The sequence below is a fragment of the Macaca mulatta genome, chromosome 15, assembly GCF_049350105.2.
Source record: "Macaca mulatta isolate MMU2019108-1 chromosome 15, T2T-MMU8v2.0, whole genome shotgun sequence".
Taxonomy (NCBI): Eukaryota; Metazoa; Chordata; class Mammalia; order Primates; family Cercopithecidae; genus Macaca; species Macaca mulatta.
The window spans coordinates 20,250,160-20,268,364 of NC_133420.1; the positions used below are offsets into that span (position 1 = coordinate 20,250,160).

The 18,205-nt window shown below is 52.0% G+C and overlaps 2 protein-coding genes and 1 non-coding gene across 52 annotated transcripts in view; 2 read left to right on the forward strand and 1 right to left on the reverse strand.

The window, feature by feature from the left end:
* LRSAM1 (leucine rich repeat and sterile alpha motif containing 1) overlaps positions 1-14,390 on the reverse strand; it is a 54,477-nt gene extending 40,087 nt beyond the window's left edge. For 10 of the 50 annotated variants that reach the window (XR_013405446.1, XM_077967681.1, XM_077967680.1 and 7 more), the window contains exons 1-9: positions 14,228-14,390; positions 13,815-13,970; positions 10,704-10,807; positions 10,268-10,324; positions 9,703-9,747; positions 8,234-8,311; positions 6,424-6,492; positions 3,949-4,033; positions 2,928-3,049 (exon numbers count right to left, since the gene is read on the reverse strand). Coding sequence is in view for 30 of the 50 variants with exons in the window: in XM_015116792.3 (XP_014972278.3) it covers positions 2,928-3,049; positions 3,949-4,033; positions 6,424-6,492; positions 8,234-8,311; positions 9,703-9,747; positions 10,268-10,324; positions 10,704-10,775 (528 nt within the window). In the remaining 20 variants the exon portion in view is untranslated. Of the gene's footprint in view, positions 1-2,927; positions 3,050-3,948; positions 4,068-6,383; positions 6,493-8,233; positions 8,342-9,565; positions 9,748-10,267; positions 10,325-10,703; positions 10,834-13,467; positions 13,586-13,763; positions 13,971-14,227 lie in introns of all 50 variants that reach the window. The other 40 variants (XM_077967683.1, XM_077967682.1, XM_015116790.3 and 37 more) reach the window with 14 other exon arrangements.
* Positions 14,391-14,527: 137 nt separating this feature from the next.
* RPL12 (ribosomal protein L12) lies at positions 14,528-18,196 on the forward strand. The gene is given in 7 exon segments (NM_001193560.1): positions 14,528-14,622; positions 15,099-15,172; positions 16,142-16,240; positions 16,495-16,576; positions 17,441-17,527; positions 17,860-17,972; positions 18,144-18,196. Coding segments are annotated over 7 exon segments (498 nt in total). The 5' UTR covers positions 14,528-14,585; the 3' UTR covers positions 18,150-18,196.
* On the forward strand, positions 17,234-17,363 carry LOC114672909 (small nucleolar RNA SNORA65). The gene has a single exon (XR_003723438.2). It is a non-coding gene; the product is annotated as a small nucleolar RNA SNORA65 (small nucleolar RNA).
* Positions 18,197-18,205: the final 9 nt, after the last annotated feature.

The window sequence follows — 18,205 nt, forward strand, 5'->3', positions numbered from 1 at the left end:
GCCACGTGTGGCCATTTACGGTTACATTTTAATTAACTGAAAATAAATCTGATTTAAAGTTTGGGTCCATGGTTGGTTGCAGTCACCACATTTCAAGGGCCCAGCAGCTACAAGTAGCCAGGGTGGCCCTGTTAGCTGCACAGATGATAGAGCATTCTCATAGTGGGCAGCAGGAGCAGTGACTGGACACTGCTGTGCCACAGACACCGCTGTGGCTTCAGATCCTGGCCCATCGCATGCTGGCCGTGTGTTTGCTTGATCAGGCCCCTTAGCGTCCCAGGGCTGTGGTCCCCTCATAGCCAAACAGGCAGTATTACTGACCTGGTGAGCTGTTTGGTAGGCGGTATGGGTGACACCTGAAGAAGATCTTGCCCACAGTATGGCCTGAACTCAGAATGGTTATCTCACCCTAAAAGGTTTGTCCGAGTTGCCACCAAGAAACTCAAAAGATTTTTTTTTATGGAATCAAAATAAAATGAAGTGTCTACGTTGGGTGCGGTGGCCCACGCCTGTAATCCCACCCACTTGGGAGGCAAGGCGGGAAGATTGCTTAAGCCCAAGACTTTGAGACCAGCCTGGGCAACATCGTGGGACCTCATCTCTATGAAAAATAAAAAAATTAGTCAAGTGTGATAGGGTACACCTGTGGTTCCAATTTCTTGGGAGGCTGAGGAGGAGGATCTCTTGAGCCCAGGAGTTTGAGGCTGCAGTGAGCTACGACTGAGTCACTGCACTTCAGCCTGGGTGACAGCATGAGGCCCTGTCTCAAAGAAAAAAAAAATTGAAGTGTCCAGAACTCCTACTAGATGTCGAGGATGGCTTCAGGATTGGGAACATGCTCTGAGCTGTGTTGTCTAAAATGGTAGCCACCAAGGACCCATGGCTATTTAAATATAAATTAATTAAAATTCAACGAAATCAAACTTTTAGTTCCTGGCTGAACACACAAGCCACATTCCAGGTGCTCGATAGATACACATGGCCAGCGGCTGCTGCTCTAGACAGCACAGTCACTGAACATTTCCGTCACTGCAGAAGGTTCCAGTGGGCAGCAGAGAGGACAAGCCATGTTGGCCCGTCTCCCCAGCCGGCCCTTCCTCAGGCAGGAGGGCCCCAGCTGCTAAGGTCAGTCCTTCCTGTGCTACCTCTGTGCTCACCCACACATTCTGACACAGAAGCCTCTGCTCGGCAGGCTGGGCTGGCTGAGAGCGGGGTCAACTCCAGGCCACTCCGGAATGCTGGCCAGACTGCGTGCCACCACGAATGGAGAAGTCCGCGTTCCAGAAGCCGAGTTGTTCAGAGGTGGGGAGCACAGGCATCAGCTTCAGATGGCCTGGTTTACAACCATCTCTGCTGTCAGTGACTGCGTGGCCCTTGGGCAAGTTTCTTAAACTGCCCGTGCCTCAATTTCTTCATCTACAAAGTAGCACAATAGTATCTGCCTCACAAGAGTTCTGTGATGTTCATGGAGCGATTCCAGGTTATGCCCAGTCTTAGAAAGCCCCAGATGAAGGTGAGCCACCTCATCAGCACGACTGTGAGAGCCACTTTCCCTGAGCAGCGGCCCCTGTCAGTGTCTGTCATAGGCTGAACTGTGTCCCCCTCCCAAGTTCCTATGTGGAAATCCTAATCCCCCGTCCCTCAGAATGTGGCTGTATGTGGAGATAGCATCTTTAAAGAGGTAATTAAGTTAAAAGGGGGTCATTAGGCTGGGCCCTAATCCAATATGACTGGTGTGCTTCTAAGAGGAGGAAATTTGGACACGGACATGTACACAGGGAAGATGAAGTGAAGACACAGGGAGGGAAGACAGCACCTCCGAGCCAAGGAGAGAGGCCTCAGAAGTCACCAGCCCTGCCAACACCTTGAACTTGGACTTCTAGCCTGTAGAACTCCCCTGGCCTGGGTAATTCTGAACCCGCATCCCAACAGCTCCATACCTCCTTTTCTCCCTCCCAGCATTCTGGGCCCCGTATCACACAGGCTCAGCAGCTTCCAACCACATCACTTCCCCGCCCCTCCCTGAGCACAACCTGTGCTTCCCACCACCTGCCTCCTGCACCTGGGCTGCCCCTGTTATCCAGGTCTGCTCAGAATCTTTTTTTTTTTTTTTGGAGACGAAGTCTTGCTTTGTTGCCCAGGCTGGAGTGCAATGGTGCAATCTCGGCTCACTGCAATCGCCACCTCCTGGGTTCAAGCAATTCTCCTGTCTCAGCCTCCCCCAAGTAGCTGGGATTACAGGTGTGTGCCACCATGCCTGGATAATTTTTTGTATTTTTAGTAGAGACAGGGTTTCACCATGTTGGCCAGGCTGGTCTCGAACTCCTAACCTCAAGTGATCCACCCACTTTGGCCTCCCAAAGTGCTAGGATTACAGGTGTGAGCCATGGCACCCAGCCCAGAAATCTTATTCCTCCTTCAAGGTCTGGCTTGAATATCACAACTTTTTTTTTTTTCTCCTGTAAGTTTTATTTTAAGTTCAGGAGTACATGTGTAGGATGTGCAGTTTTGTTACAAAGGTAAACATGTGCCATGGTGGTTTGCTGCACAGATCATCCCATCACCCAGGTACTAAGCCCAGCATTCATTAGCTTTTCTTCCTGATGCTCTCCCCACAACCCCGCTCTGACAGGCCTCAGTGTGTGTTGTTCCCCCACCGACAACTTTCTTAAAGTGTCAGCCTCTTCTGGATTCAGCTTGCTTTCTTCTTCTTTCTTAATGTATGTTTTTCTGCCTCTATTATGGCAGCAAAAGTCATATAATTACGAATGTTCACACATTGGCCTCTCTACAAGCTTCCAAGGACCATGCCTTGGGATCTCTGTGTGATCCTGGCACGGTGAGATCAGGGCAGACACTCAGTAATGTGGGAGAGGGGAGGTGGGCAGGCCAGAGAGCACCCCAGGCAAAAACAGCTTCCCATTTACCTCGAGGGTTCGAACGTGAGCCAGCATCTGCGGCAACCTCTGGATCTCGTTTCCACTGATGTTGAGGGTACGCAGGCTTCGAAGCTCCCCCAGGGTGTCTGGAAGCTCCTTCAGCTTGTTGTCTGCGGAGACCCCAACAGCACAGCTCAACACCCCAAATCTCCATCACCAGCTTCCTGCCTGATACCCGCTGGGAGCCACTCTGACCTCTGGGGCACACACCAGGTCCTAGGTCCTGAGGTTTCGTAGCATCAAGAAGCTGGAGTTCCGGTTCAAGTCCCCACTCCACCAATTACTAGCCACGAGACTTTAGACAACTGGCTTTGCCTCCCTGTGCCAGTTTTCTCACCTGGAAAATGGGGACAACACTGCTACCCAGCCTTATAAGAACATGGGGAGATTGGAGGTTCAGGTAGATGATGTGTGAGGTCCTCCGCACAGGGCCCCTCACGCTGTAATGACTGAGAATGGGGCGCCACTGTTGTTCTCATTACTCATATGTTACAGTTGATAAATGGAGGCACTCTGTGCAGGAAGTGCTTAAGGACAGCGAGGAGAAGGCAGAGAGCTGGGTGTGGCGAGCAGAGCGCTCCTGTGGGTAAGGCACCTATGAGGTAGTCTTGGCTCTGTCACCATCCCACTGGGTGCTCTTGAGCTAGTCACATTCGATTTCCTGGGCCTTGTTTTCCTCATGTGTAAACTGGGGATGGTACCACCGCCCTCGGCCTGCCCCTTGGACTCCTCGGGAGGCTTGTTGTGTCGCTGGAGATGGAAGCGCTGCTCAGAACCTTACTGCAGCCACACAGCCCTGGCTCCGAGGAGCCACAGGAACACTCCCGACAGCCTGTCTCTGGTTACCACGGAGACAGCTGACCCAGCAGGAGTCAGTCCATTTACAGCGACCCCTGGAGACTGGCTGCCTTCCCGCTCAATGGCTCCGGGGCAGGGCAGTTTGTGGATCCCGGCCAGGACTGCCCAGAGCTGATGGAGGGTCACACGGACACAGCTTCTTGGTCCCTACCTTTAACATTGAGAGTCTGGAGCTGGGTCAGGTTCCCAGTGGAACGCGGGAGCTGCATCAGTTGATTCCTTTCCACGTTTAAGACCTAAGAAAAAGGAAGAGGTGGCCAGGCGCAGTGGCTCATGCCTGTAATCCCAGCACTTTGGGAGGCCAAGGCAGGTGGATCACAAGGTCAGGAGTTCAAGACCAGCCTGGCCAACATAGTGAAACCCCATCTCTACTGAAAATACAAAAATTAGCTGGGCATGGTGGCACACGCCTGTAGTCCCAGCTACTCGGCAGGCTGAGGCAGGAGAATCGCTTGAACCCGGGAGACAGAGGTTGCGGTGAGCTGAGATGGTGCCATTGCATCGCCTGGGCAACAGAGCGATACTCCATCTTAAAAAAAAAAAAAAAACTAAAAAGGAAGAGGTGACATGAGAACCCACACACAGACCACAGTGATGACCCCTGCACCCCTCGCCCTGCCAGGTCAGGGCACCCAGGCACTATACACACAAGCCCTTGTCTCCCCCTGCCGGCCCTTGAGGAAGACAGAAATTCTTAAGTTTCTGCTGGAGATAGGAAAAAAACAAAGCTCAGGGTAGTGAAGTCATGTGCTCAGGACAGCACAGCCAGGCCTTGAACCGCTTCTGGCTGAGGTTCCAGCACTCATACCGACCACAAAATGCTCAGTAACTGTCCCACCATCAGGGAGGGAGGGAAAAGGGGACTACAGACTCCGGGATCTGGGGAGGCCGCACAGGAGGCTTTAGTTCCCCCAGCGTTAAGGAAAAGGAAACCTGGCTGCCCCAAGGCTTTGTGATCCACCCAAGGCCTCAGGCTGGTAGTGGTGCTGGGACTGAACCTGGGCTTGTTGGATTCCAAAGCTGTACTCCCTCCAGAAGGTAGCACCTTGAGGTGACCGAGGCCAACAGGATGAAACACTAAGTAACCATTAAAAATAGATGCGGCCGGGCGCGGTGGCTCAAGCCTGTAATCCCAGCACTTTGGGAGGCCGAGACGGGCGGATCACGAGGTCAGGAGATCGAGACCATCCTGGCTAATATGGTGAAACCCCGTCTCTACTAAAAATACAAAAAAAAACTAGCCGGGCAAGGTGGTGGGCGCCTGTAGTCCCAGCTACTCGGGAGGCTGAGGCAGGAGAATGGCGTAAACCCGGGAGGCGGAGCTTGCAGTGAGCTGAGATCCGGCCACTGCACTCCAGCCTGGGCGACAAAGCGAGACTCCGTCTCAAAAAAAAAAAAAAAAAAAAAAATAGATGCAATAGGGGCTGGGCTCACGCCCAGCACTTTGGGAGGCTGAGGTGGGTGGATCACGAGCTCAGGAGATCGAGACTATCCTGGCCAACATGGTGAAACCCCGTCTCTACTAAAATACAAAAAATTAGCTGGGCGTGGTGGTATGTGCCTGTAATTCCAGCTACTCAGGAGGCTGAGGCAGGGGAATCGCTTGAACCCGGGAGGTAGAGATTGCAGTGAGCCGAGATCATGCCACTGTACTCCAGCCTGGTGACAGAGCAAGACTCCATCTCAGAAAATTAAAAAAAAAAAGACGCAATGGAAAGCTAAGTAGCCATTAAAAATAATGAGAAGATGAATATTTTATGAACCAAAGGATGTTATGAGTTACTGTCAGGTATCCAAAAGCTCCAAATTAGTGAACGCAGCAATTCTATAAAAATACACCTACTGGCCAGGTGCAGTGGCTCACGCCTGTAATTCCAGCAATTTGGGAGGCCAAGGTGGGTGGATCACTTGAGGCCAGGAGTTTGAGGTCAGCCCGGCCAACATGGTGAAAACCTATCTCTACTGAAAAATACAAAAATTATCCAGGTGTGGTGGTGTGTGCCTGTAATTCCAGATACTCAGGAGGCTGAGGCAGAATCTCTTGAACCTGGGAGGCGGAGGTTGCAGGGAGTTGAGATGGTGCCACTGCACTCCAGCCTGGGTGACAGAGTGAGAAAAAAAAAATACATACAAAAAGTCCTACATCAAGGTATTTATTGCGGCTCAAAGTGGTAGCAATTGGTCAGGCGTGGTGGCTCACACCCATAATCCCAGCACTTTGGGAGGCCAAAGTGGGTGGATCACCTGAGGTCAGGAGTTCGAGACCAGCCAGGCCAACATGGCAAAACACCATCTCTACTAAAAATATAAAAACTAGCCGGGCGCGGTGGCACACTCCTGTAATCCCAGCTACTAGGGAGGCTGAGGGAGAAGAACCACTTGAACTCGGCAGGGAGAGGTTGCAATGAGCTGAGATGGCGCCACTGCACTCCAGCCTGGGCAATGCAGTGAGACACTGTCTCAAAAACAACAACAACAAAAACTAAAGAGCCAAGGGGAGGGTGGAGCTGGCACTGAGTGCAGCCTGCTTCCACTGGCTGGAGCCCAGCCAGAACATTCCAGGCTTGAGTGACTGCCTGGTCTCACTAGGGCCATCTGAGGTGGGTTTCTGTTTCCGCAGCCTTACCTGGAGGGCAGTCAGCTGCCCCAGATCGTCAGGAAGGGCTGTCAGCTGATTATCGTGGAGATCTAGAACCTGCAGAAGGAAGACCCCTGTGAGTCTCCAAGTGAGAAAGTCCCTTGGACTCCGGGCTCCAGAGCAGCGCGGAGGGGCTGGGGCCACCTCACACCCCCAGTGCAGAAACAGAGGGCCTGCCCCTCCTTTCCCACTCTGTGTGGATAATTCCCACCTCATTTTCCTTCTCAAACCATTTTACCACTTTCTTATTTTACGTATATTTATTTTTACCGTTGATTGAAAAACTATGCTATAAAACAGTATGCCTAAATACTAATATGTTAAAAAGAAACACCCCATTGTATAAATATATATTTGCATAGAAAAAACTTTCAAATATGCGATAAAATACTGATAGTGATACTCCACAGTGTAAAATTATAGATGTTTCCCCTTTTGCTTTTTTTTTTTTTTTTGAGACGGAGTCTGGCTCTGTCGCCCAGGCTGGAGTGCCGTGGCCGGATCTCGGCTCACTGCAAGCTCCGCCTCCCGGGTTTACGCCATTCTGCTGCCTCAGCCTCCCGAGTAGCTGGGACTACAGGCGCCCGCCACCTCGCCCGGCTAGTTTTTTGTATTTTTTAGTAGAGACGGGGTTTCACCGGGTTAGCCAGGATGGTCCTCGATCTCCTGACCTCGTGATCCGCCCATCTCGGCCTCCCAAAGTGCTGGGATTACAGGCTTGAGCCACCGTGCCTGGCCATTTCCCCCTTTGCTTAACTGTACTTGCTAATTACTATTTTATTTTATTTTATTTTAATCTTGAGACAGAGTCTCTGTCTGTCACCCAGGCTGGAGTGCAATGGCACGATCTCAGCTCACTGCAACCTCCACCTCCTGGGTTCAAGTGATTCTCGTGCCTCAACCTCCCAAGCAGCTGGGATTACAGGCATGTGCCACCATGCTCTGCTGGGATTTTTTGTATTTTTAGTAGAGATGGAACGCCATGTTGGCCAGGCTGGTCTCGAACTCCTGACCTCAAGTGACCCACCTGCCTTAGCCTCCCAAAGTGCTAGGATTACGGGTGTGAGCCACTACAACTGACCGCTAATTTTTTAAAAAGGAAAATGCACAAAAAAAGGCCTTGGAGAAATATTTATACATGTGCATACACAGGTACTCTCCACATCCATGGGTTCCATATCTACGGATTCAACCAAACTCAGGTCGAAAATACTAAAAAAAGACAAAAACAAAAACAAAAACAAAAAAAACCCATCAGTAGTGAACACATACAGGCTTTTCTCTTGTCATTATTCCCTGAACAATATAGTATAACAGATTGGGCCTGTGCTGCAGGGCTCCTCTGAAGGTGCATACCACTCTCCCAAGCTCAGGTCTGTACAGAACAACCCTGGGCTCACACCGCCCACATCTTGTGAATGCCTCCCAGCCTGTCCAGGGAGGAGCTCACAGTCAGCAGGAAGTCCTTCCGGATCACCTGGGCGTCCCTCCTCTTCCTTCTTGCCTGGAAGTGTCAGTTTCCTCGCCCTCTGCTAGCTGACTCGCCATGAGTTTGTCATTTGGCTTTCCTCCTAGCATGTAAACTCCCTGGGGACAGGGCCTGTGGCTGGTCATCTTTGTCACCCTATCCCACACACAGCCCACAGGAGTATCCAATAAACCATGCTGATCAAATCCCAGATTGACAGGTAGATGAGGCCCCACTGACATACAAGAGGCGGCCCAAAGGGAGCAGGTGCTCAGCTGCCGCCTGGAACCCCATGCAGAGCCCCAACTGCCTGGGAGGAGGGCCCGGTACCTTGATGGTTGCCAGACTCAGGAGGCTGCAGGATTTGGGAAGCAGGGAAGTGAGGTGATTCGTGTGGACGATCAGCACCTGTGTGGAGAGATGTGCGGCCATGTTGGGCTGAGGAAGAGAAGCAGGCATGGCAGGCTAAGGGCATGGGAGCCAGCCCAGTGCCCTGCTACGCCCCGCCATCTTGCTCTCCCAGACACCACGACAGGAGCAGGGGATGCGGGTCAGGATCATGAACTCTCCCAATGGGGAATCTGATGCCCTTCCTTAAAATCTGGATCTTCAAGGGTGACAGAGACCTTAGAGGTCTAAACCTTCCATTCTGAGAAGGGATCCCTCTGCAGCCATTCTGATCATAACCTTCCCAGCACCAGCATCTTCACGTGGAAAATAGAGAATAATCAAGTGCCTGCCTCCCAGGGCTGCCATGATGTTAAATACAAGCTCATGTGCAAAACATCCAGAGCTGGCACACGGGCCAGGGCTCAGTCCAGGTCATCTACTCCTATTTTTCTTAGTCATCGACCACTGCCTAACACTTCCAGCACAGACTTGGGATGGTGGCTCACGCCTGTAATCCCAGCACTTTGACAGGCCAAGGTGGGTGATCACTTGAGGTCAGGAGTTCGAGACCAGCCTGACCAACATGGCAAAACCTCATCTCTACTAAAAATACAAAAAATAGTTGGGTGTGGCGGTGGGCACCTGTAATCCCAGCTACTCAGGAGGCTGAGGCGGGAGAATCGCTTGAACCCAGGAGGTGGAGGTTTCAGTAAGCTGAGATTGCGCCACCGCACTCCAGCCTGGGTGACGGAGCAGAGTGTCCATCTTAAAAAACAAACAAACAAACAAACAAACAAAAAAAACACTTCCAGCGCCAAGGAGCTTACTACTCTGTTAGCATGGAACGCTTGTTTTTTTTTTTTTTCGTATTCTCATTTAGATACTTCACTTAGAGTGCTTCTGCCCATCTGCATTCAAAGCTGCAATGCTCTGCTGAAAAATCATTCATTCCCCTCAGAATCTCCCCTGCGTGACCAGAATAAAAGGGGTGAGTTTCTATTATTATGAACACCGGGGCTCATAAGCCTTTCCTATGTGGCAGGCATTACACTCAGTATATTTCTCTCTCTATCTAACTATCTACCACTCATTTAATTCTCACAGTACCTCGGGGAGGAGAACTATGAATGTCTTCATTTCACAGGTGAAGAAATGGAGAAGTAAGAGTTTAAGGAAGTTGCCCAAGTCACAAAGCCAGTGAGAGAAGGCAGAGTCAGAATGTGACACAGGAAGGTCCAACCCCAAAGCCTACTCTCCTCTCTGTGAAATCACCTGCTGCAGGCCAAAAGCATAAGAAGCAGAGAGAAAGGAGGTGTCTACGCTGGGGAGACAGCGCCTCAAAGTCCCTTGTGGGTTCAAACAAGCAGACATGCAATAAGCAAGTCTCTGAAGATGAAGTTCCAGCTCACCTTCTTCTGCAGAACTTTGCATGTTGCAAAAGCTCCAAATGGAATCTAAGATAAGATAAAGAAAAGTAAGTGTCTCCCCTCCTGCCAGTGTTTAGCTTGTTCTCTGAGTGGCATTCACGTGAGGAAGAGACAGGCAGGAGGTGAACAAGGGCAGAACGCCACAGCAGGTGGCAGTGCTGAGCCCAGGGACAAGGCTGGCGAGCAGCGGTGCTGGGGATGTGGCCAGGCCTTCCCCCAGTCAGCTAGCAGGAGACTGCCCTGCCCCACCCACCCTGTCCCCATTGTGAACCCCTTCAGGGGCTGGAGAATGCCAGGCCCTTCCAGCAACCTAGGAGTCTATGGGTACATTTTCTACCTAGACTTCTCGACTCTTGGCGACTATGTTATACTGAGGCCAAAGTACCATCTCAATTCTTTTGCACAAGAACAAAATCTAAGGAAACATCTCGTGACTAGAGCTTCTGGCCTTTCTAAAGCCCTAGTCCACCTCTGTCTTTCCTAGGGACACGTGATCCAAGAAAATGGGACAGATCCAATTCACAGCCCAACACCATGCTCAGTTTACCTCTGAGAGCTCACATTTAGAGATGTCGAGAATGTCATCTGCCCCAGCTTCTTTTGCCTAAGGATAAAAAGAAGTTTTAAAAAGTATTAAGACAAAACATCTTTGCAGAGTGGACAAGCCAGGCAAAGAACATACACGTAAGCAGCAGCAAAGGACCATAGACACTATCTGGTTCCACCGGTCCAGTGAACCAATGACGCCTGCTTTCCCGGAGCTTGAGGCCCAGAGGGATGAGGAACTGAAAAGCAATGACAGTGCGCTCAGTCTACAGGGGAGAAGCACCCTTGACAGGGGACCTCATCTGTTGGGTCTAAGTCAGCTATTTCTTCTGCAGGTGGCGGAGGGAGCATGGCTTGTCGGGGGCAGTGCGGAGGCCTACTCCTTGGGGACTGAGGAGGAGTTGGGATAGAGTTAGAGGAAACCCACTTTCCCTCACCAAACACATCTGGTACTCCAGGCGCTTCCGAGCCTCCTCACTGGGTTTCCGCTTCCGGAAGAAGAGTGGCATCCTTCCCTTTTCGCAGAGCGATCTGGAGGACCCTGGGGCACAGGAGAGAAGTTAGGAACTGGGGAATTTGTCACAGCCCCCAACACCCAGGACAGGTAGCGCCGTAACACAAAGTATGCAGCTGGTCTGTTGGACCATGAGTTCCATGGAGGCAGCAGCTGCATCTTTCTAGTGAGTTCCATGGAGGCAGTGGCTGCGTCTTTCTAGTGAGTTCCAAGGGGGCAGGGGCTGTGTCTTTCTAGTGAGTTCAACGGGGACAGCGACTGCATGTTTCTAGTGAGTTCCACGGGGGCAGCGGCTGTGTCTTTCTAGTGAATTCCACGGGGGCAGGGGCTGCATCTTTCTAGTGAGTTCCATGGGGCAGGGGCTGTGTCTTTCTAGTGAGTTCCATGGGGTCAGGGGTCACATCTTTCTAGTGAGTTCCATGGGCGCAGGGGCTGTGTCTTTCTAGTGAGTTTCATGGAGGCAGGGGCCGTGTCTTTCTAGTGAGTTCCATGGTGCAGGGGCCGTGTCTTTTTTTTTTTTTTTTTTTGAGACGGAGTCTCGCTCTGTCACCCAGGCTGGAGTGCAGTGGCCAGATCTCAGCTCACTGCAAGCTCCGCCTCCCGAGTTTAGCCATTCTCCTGCCTCAGGCTCCCGAGTAGCTGGGACTACAGGCGCCCACCACCTCGCCCGGCTAGTTTTTTGTATTTTTTAGTAGAGACGGGGTTTCACCTTGTTAGCCAGGATGGTCTCGATCTCCTGACCTCGTGATCCGCCTGTCTCGGCCTCCCAAAGTGCTGGGATTACAGGCTTGAGCCACCGCGCCCGGCCGGGGCCGTGTCTTTCTAGTGAGTTCCATGGGGTCAGGGGTCACATCTTTCTAATGAGTTCCATGGGCGCAGGGGCTGCGTCTTTCTAGTGAATTCCATGGGCGCAGGGGCTGTGTCTTTCTAGTGAGTTTCATGGAGGCAGGGGCCATGTCTTTCTAGTGAGTTCACTGGGGTCAGGAGTCACATCTATCTAGCAAGTTCCATGGGGCCAGGGGCTGCGTCTTTCTAGTACTGGTTCCATGGAGGCAGGGGCTGCGTCTTTCTAGTGATTTCCATGGGGCCAGGGGCTGTCTTCCTAATGAGTTCCATGGAGCCAGGGACTGCATCTTCCTAGTTCCACGGAGTTCCATGGGGGCAGGGGCCACGTCTTTCTAGTGAGTTCCATGGGGTCAGGGGCTGCATCTTTCTAGTGAGTTCCATGGGGTCAGCGGTTGCATCTTTCTAGTGAGTTCCATGGGGTCAGGGGTTGCATCTTTCTAGTGAGTTCCATGGGGTCAGGGGATGCGTCTTTCTAGTCCTTCTGTCAGTGTCCTGAGCCCACAACAGGTGCTCAGTACTCCTTGTTCTTTGTTGACTAAACATTAAGCAGCAGGATGAGGTGGAGACAAAGACAAGCCAGATGACCTGGGTTGGGGCCCATATTTGCCACCAACCCATAGTGAGGTCTTGGCATTATCCTTTTCCTGTTCTGGGGAAACTTAGAGAAGTTTCCTCAGGCGCTTTCCAAGGCTGTTCTTTGGGGACTCTAACAGACTCTGCCAATGAATCACTTCCAGCCCCCTAGACTGTCAGAGCGGGATCAGCAGGAACAAACTAGAGCCAGCCAGGACCTTGGGGAGCTCAACTACATCATGATCAAAGAGACCTCTGAGGTGAATACAAATTAAAAAGCAATCCTCAGCTTACCACCCTCAGTTATTATTCCATTTTATTCTCACCATATCCCTATTTAAAGTGAAGAAACAGGCCGGGTGTGGTGGCTCATGCCTGTAATCCCAGCTCTTTGGGAGGCCAAGACGGGTGGGTCACTTGAGCCTAGGAGTTCGAGACCAGCCTGGGTAACATGGTGAAACCCCGTCTCTACTAAAAATACACAAAGTAGCTGGGCGTGGTGACGTGCGCCTGTAGTCCCAGCTACTTGGAAGGCCGAGGCACGAGAATCACTTGAACCCAGGAGGCGGAGGTTGCAGTGAGCCGAGATCACGCCACTGCACTCCAGCCTGGGTGACAGAGGGAGACTCTGTCTCAGAAAATAATAAATAAATAAATAAATAAATAAATAAATAAGTAAAGTGAAGAAACAGATGCTTATTAAGTTCAGTGGCCTGGCTGTACAGCCTGGATTGCAGCCTGGAACCGTGGTCTCTCAAGTCCTGACCTGTGGGATTTGCCCGACTCCTTGGTGCTCACATAACTTGGCACACACGAAGTACACTGTCCTGAACTCAGAGCCAGGTGCTCACTGCCTGCCCAGGGCCTGCACAGTGTCTGTAAATATCAGAGCAGGATAAGGGATGGCAATGAGCCAGGAAGCAATCACCCAGGGAAGTGCATGGTGAGCAGCACAGGCTTTGGGATGAAAGAGAACTGGATTTGAATCCGAGATCTGCCACCCACGACCGCTGAGGTCACCTTGGTTCACCTCTCAGAGCCTCAGTTTCCTCATCTGTAAAGTTTAAGTAACCATGCTATCAACACTGGCTTCTGTGAGGATCCAATGACTTCATATATGTCAAGCGCATAATACAGGACCTGGCACACGAGTGCTCAATAAATGTGAGCCACAAAGCACCCACATGCAAGCAGCATTGATTCAGGGCCCACTAGAGGAGCTAGGGAGAAGACAGCCCTGGGAGGAGATGCAGCTGAAGAAGACATACACCCAGTCCTCAGAGGGATGGGCAGAGATGGCAGCTCTGCACCCACAGGGGCGGGGCTGTCTGGGGAGGCAGCCAGGCCTGCAGAGCCAGCTCAAGACCTTCTTGTCACTCCACCTGCCTGCAAGGATGGGGAATGGTTTGAAAACAGCCCTCTCCCATCACTCCCTTCCCGATGTGCAGCCCTCCCCCCGACTTCCTCCCAACCACCATCGCTCTCCCACCCCTCCCAGAAGATCAGCTCTTTCCAGGCTGCCCCACATGCCTGTCCCTCCCTTTCCGACGTCCAGCCTAGATGCGGGGGGAGGGCCACATCCATATTTCCTGGGGTGGGGTGGGCAGTGGCTGACCTGGCTTTACGGATGGAGGGGTCCCCCACGTTGGGAACCGCGGGTGCACCCGAGGGCAGGCTGATCACTCGGAGGGCTTGGTCACGGACTCGGGGCCGCAGACCACCCGGCACGGGCCGGGCGGAGCCGGAGTCTGGTCTCCTTCAAACGCAGGTGCTGGGGACAAACTCAGAATCTCAGAAAGTCACGCAGACCGGGATGACGAAGTCTGAGGCTCTAGGAACCGCGGACTCTCAGAATGAAAAGCGGGACTGGATTTCCACATAGACTGTTTTGATAACTAAAGTGCACACACCAAGTGCTGGAGGGGGCAGGGGTCGCTGCGGTACTGGGGTCTCGGAATGGGACAACGGACCCCTCAGGGGAGGGGCGGGGCTCTGGGATTGGGTGTTGGGGACCGGGGTGACACTCACGATAAAGGAGTATGGGAAACAGCCAGGCCTGGGATCACGGGAGCAACCCCTCTTCTCAGACGTCTCCAGAGCGAACTGCCCGATCTCCCTTTCGGAATCTCTACCTTCAGCGCATCGCGGTGCCCAGCTCGCAAGCCGTCAGCCTCAGGCGCCTGCCCACAACAAACATGGCGACAAAAAAGCGTCTCTGGAAGGCTGGGCAGTGACGACAGTTCTCGCGATAACCGCGTTTTCCTCCCTATATCCGGCGTCGTCCGCGCGATTTCCGGCCTCTCGGCGTTCGGCTCGGAGGGGGCGAAGGTGCAGCCTTCTTCGGTCGTCCCGAATCCGGGTTCATCCGACACCAGCCGCCTCCACCATGCCGCCGAAGTTCGACCCCAACGAGATCAAAGTCGGTGCGTGCTCTCGTTGTGGCCGGGGCTGCGGGATGGAGCATCCCTCGGCCCCGCCGCGCGTGCAAAGCTTTCTAATATGGGGCTCTTAAAGCCGCTGCCTCCTAGAGGCCTTCCCGGTGCTGCACCGTCCTGGCCAAGCCTCAGTCTTTCTAGGCCTTAGCTTCTCCACGTGTAGGTGGGGAGGGAGGACCGAACCACCTGTGGCGGCTTGGGAGCCCGCAGGCCCTAGGGTAAGGCTTGTCTTCGGGCGTTTGGACCCACTGGCCTGGGTTCGCGGGCGACGGGGCTCTCTCCACGCCTCCGCGGTGTGAGGTTCGGAGCTGCCCACGCCCGAGGGAGGAGCGGGTGGCCGGCCTCACGCTCGGTGCTGTTTCGAGAAGAGGCAGAGGGTGATGTGTCCAGCCCCGGAAAGACGCTGAGAGGGCTGTGGCTCGGGGGCTCCCTCTGCAGAGACCCTAACCCTTCTTTTCCTCCAGTATACCTGAGGTGCACCGGAGGTGAAGTCGGTGCCACTTCTGCGCTGGCCCCCAAGATCGGCCCCCTGGGTCTGGTACGTCATCCCCGCCAAGGGGCTTGTTTTCACTTACAGAGCAGAGTTAAGCGCCGGCTCGTGGAGTCACGACTGTGCCAGAGGTGCCCTCGTGGCTTGGATTGTCACCCTCACTAGGCCTGAGCCACTGACTAGTACTAGGTACCTTAGGAAGGTCGTGCGTGAAACATCGAACCCGGTGCCTTTAAATTGTAATTAGCTCCATGTGTCTCCACTGTTGCTTTGGGGCACCTGAGGGGTGGGCCCAAGGGGGTTTTGAAGTTAGGAGTGGCTTAGTGACATTGGGCAGCCAATATCTGTATTTCCTCGTCAGGGAAGTGGGCATGGCATTGTTGGGAAGATTAAATGGGGTGTGGGTGAAGATCCAGTGAGTGTTAACAGCTGTGTTGTGGATGTAAACTTAGCAGTTAATGTGGCAGGCTGTGCCTTATGCCTGCTGAGCAACTGCTGGCTTCCCCGTTATTCTGTACTCTTGGATTTCCCTGAATTTCATTAGGCCTTTATGTAATCCTTGCACAGCGGTCCCCTGTCCCAAATGCTCTTCCCCATTGGTCTTTCTTAACCTGTATCTTAACTACTCTTCCTTGGCCCTTAGCTCAGCTGGCACTTAAGGGACACTTAGCAAATAATCAGACGCCCATCCAGGCAGATGGACGTGGGTGGTCTGACATGGGAACCTAATATTTTGAAAGCTCCTTAGGTGATTCTAATGTGAGCAGGGCTGAAAATCCCCCTCCTTAAGCACATAGGCACTTAGGAGGGGTCTAGATTCCATTGTGGCCAAGTCTGCAGTTTACAGTCCTGGACAAGACAATCCCAACCCCCAATTTATGCTATGGTGATAGCTGTGCTGAAGGTGGGAAGGTGCCCTTAAGTACTTGAGATGTTGCCAAGTGAGAAGTGGTGGGCAGGTTTCAAGGCTGTAGTTCACATCTGGACACCATGTTGATTACATTCCTTTATTTCTAGTCTCCGAAAAAGGTTGGTGATGACATTGCCAAGGCAACGGGTGACTGGAAGGGCCTGAGGATTACAGTGAAACTGACCATTCAGAACAGACAGGCCCAGGTATTTACTTGTGCTTGGTTTTGGGATTGGAGGGTGGGGGGACAGAGGTAGCAACCCTCTGGGATTCCTGAATAGAGTATTTCTGCCACCATTGGTGAGCTGAGTGATTTTACCTTGTTGGGGAGGCTTTGTCAAGAGTATGGACCTAGGGCAGAGACTTGGACAGTGTGTGGCCATGATTTTTGAAAGCCAGCATGCTTTCAAAAGCAGTATTCATTGGAGGTGGAGTATTAACTCAAGAATCTCCTCTGCAGATTGAGGTGGTGCCTTCTGCCTCTGCCCTGATCATCAAAGCCCTCAAGGAACCACCAAGAGACAGAAAGAAACAGAAAAACAGTGAGTCATCTTTTCCCTAGTTTGGTTTTGGTAATGGTTTGTGAGATGTTTGATATATATGGCTGTTTTCCCTTGAAGGAAACCTGGGGTTGACATGGCTATTGGGTGTTGATACGGTTAAGGCTGCTAGAGCCAGGTAGTATCAAAAAGTGCCATATATGCTGGGTGGCTCACACCTGTGTAATCCCAGCACTCTGGGAGACTGAGGCAGGCGGATCACTTGAGGTCAGGAGTTTGAGACCAGCCTGGCCAACATGGTGAAACCCCCATCTCCACCAAAAAATACGAAAATTATCCTGGTGGTGCTCGCCTGTAGTCCTGGCTACTCTGATGACTGAGGCAGGAGAATCACTCGAACCCGAGAGGTGGAGGTGGTAGCAGTGAGCCAGATTCGTGCCACTGCACTCCAGCCTGGGTGACAGTGAGACACTGTCTCAAAAAAAAAAAATGCCCACGTAGTCCGTGTGTGGGGCAGGCCCCAGTCAGCGCATGTAGGAGGAAGACGTCAGCAACAGTGACCTATAATCAGGAGAGCACATAGAGCCGGCAGGTACTGGGCAGTTTAACTGTCCCTGGCAATTTAAGCTTGTCATTTCTCATCTCTAAAACAGTTTCTGCCATGTCAGATTTGTGAAGGCTTGGTTTTGCCCTCAGCCACCCGCCACTGCACCTGACCAGGTCTCTGTTGGCTGGTGCAGTCCAGTGGTGAGCTGATAGTAAACCCCAGCTTAGGAAACAGGGTGGTTCTTCATGTGGATGACTCTGTGCCGAAAGCATGGGAACAGCCTAGAAATGAAATGAAGGACACATGGTCTGCTTTGGCTTCAGACTGTAACAGAGCTTTTGCTGTTTTCTCTTCTGCAGTTAAACACAGTGGGAATATCACTTTTGATGAGATCATCAACATTGCTCGACAGATGCGGCACCGATCCTTAGCCAGAGAACTCTCTGGTAAGAGCAGGACAACGTGTAACCGCTGTAACTGTAGTTGTGTTAACATTCTTCCCACTTAAAGGGTGCTCAGTGAGACCCAAGATGGGGTGCAGTTTTCTGAGACTGAAAGAATGGATGGCTCTTAAATTGGATGTGTTTAATCTGGGCATCAAGGACCCATGGAAGCTTTGCATTCAGGGTCATGGGACTAGATGGAGCTCTGCACTTTATTAGGGGAGCAGGAACCTCATTATTTCCATTGCCTGCTATGAACCCCTTGAGTATTCCCCAGTATGAGGATTATGAGGGACTGAGCCAGCACCTCCAGTGTCACCATTTCTTTACTAAAGGAACCATTAAAGAGATCCTGGGGACTGCCCAGTCTGTGGGCTGTAATGTTGATGGCCGCCACCCTCATGACATCATAGATGACATCAACAGTGGTGCTGTGGAATGCCCAGCCGTAAGTGACTTTTTTGCTTCATTTTCCATTGTTACAATAGGGGCAAAAGGGGGGCCACCCAATGTATTCACAGAGATAAGCTGGGAAGTTTTGGAAATGGTCACTGGTGGGGTTGGGATAATCCTTTTAAACTTTCCCTTTTACTGATAGACTTTTTTTCCTTTCCCACAGAGTTAAGCACAAAGGAAAGTATTTCAATAAAGGATCATTTGACAACTGGTGGATTTTTTGGT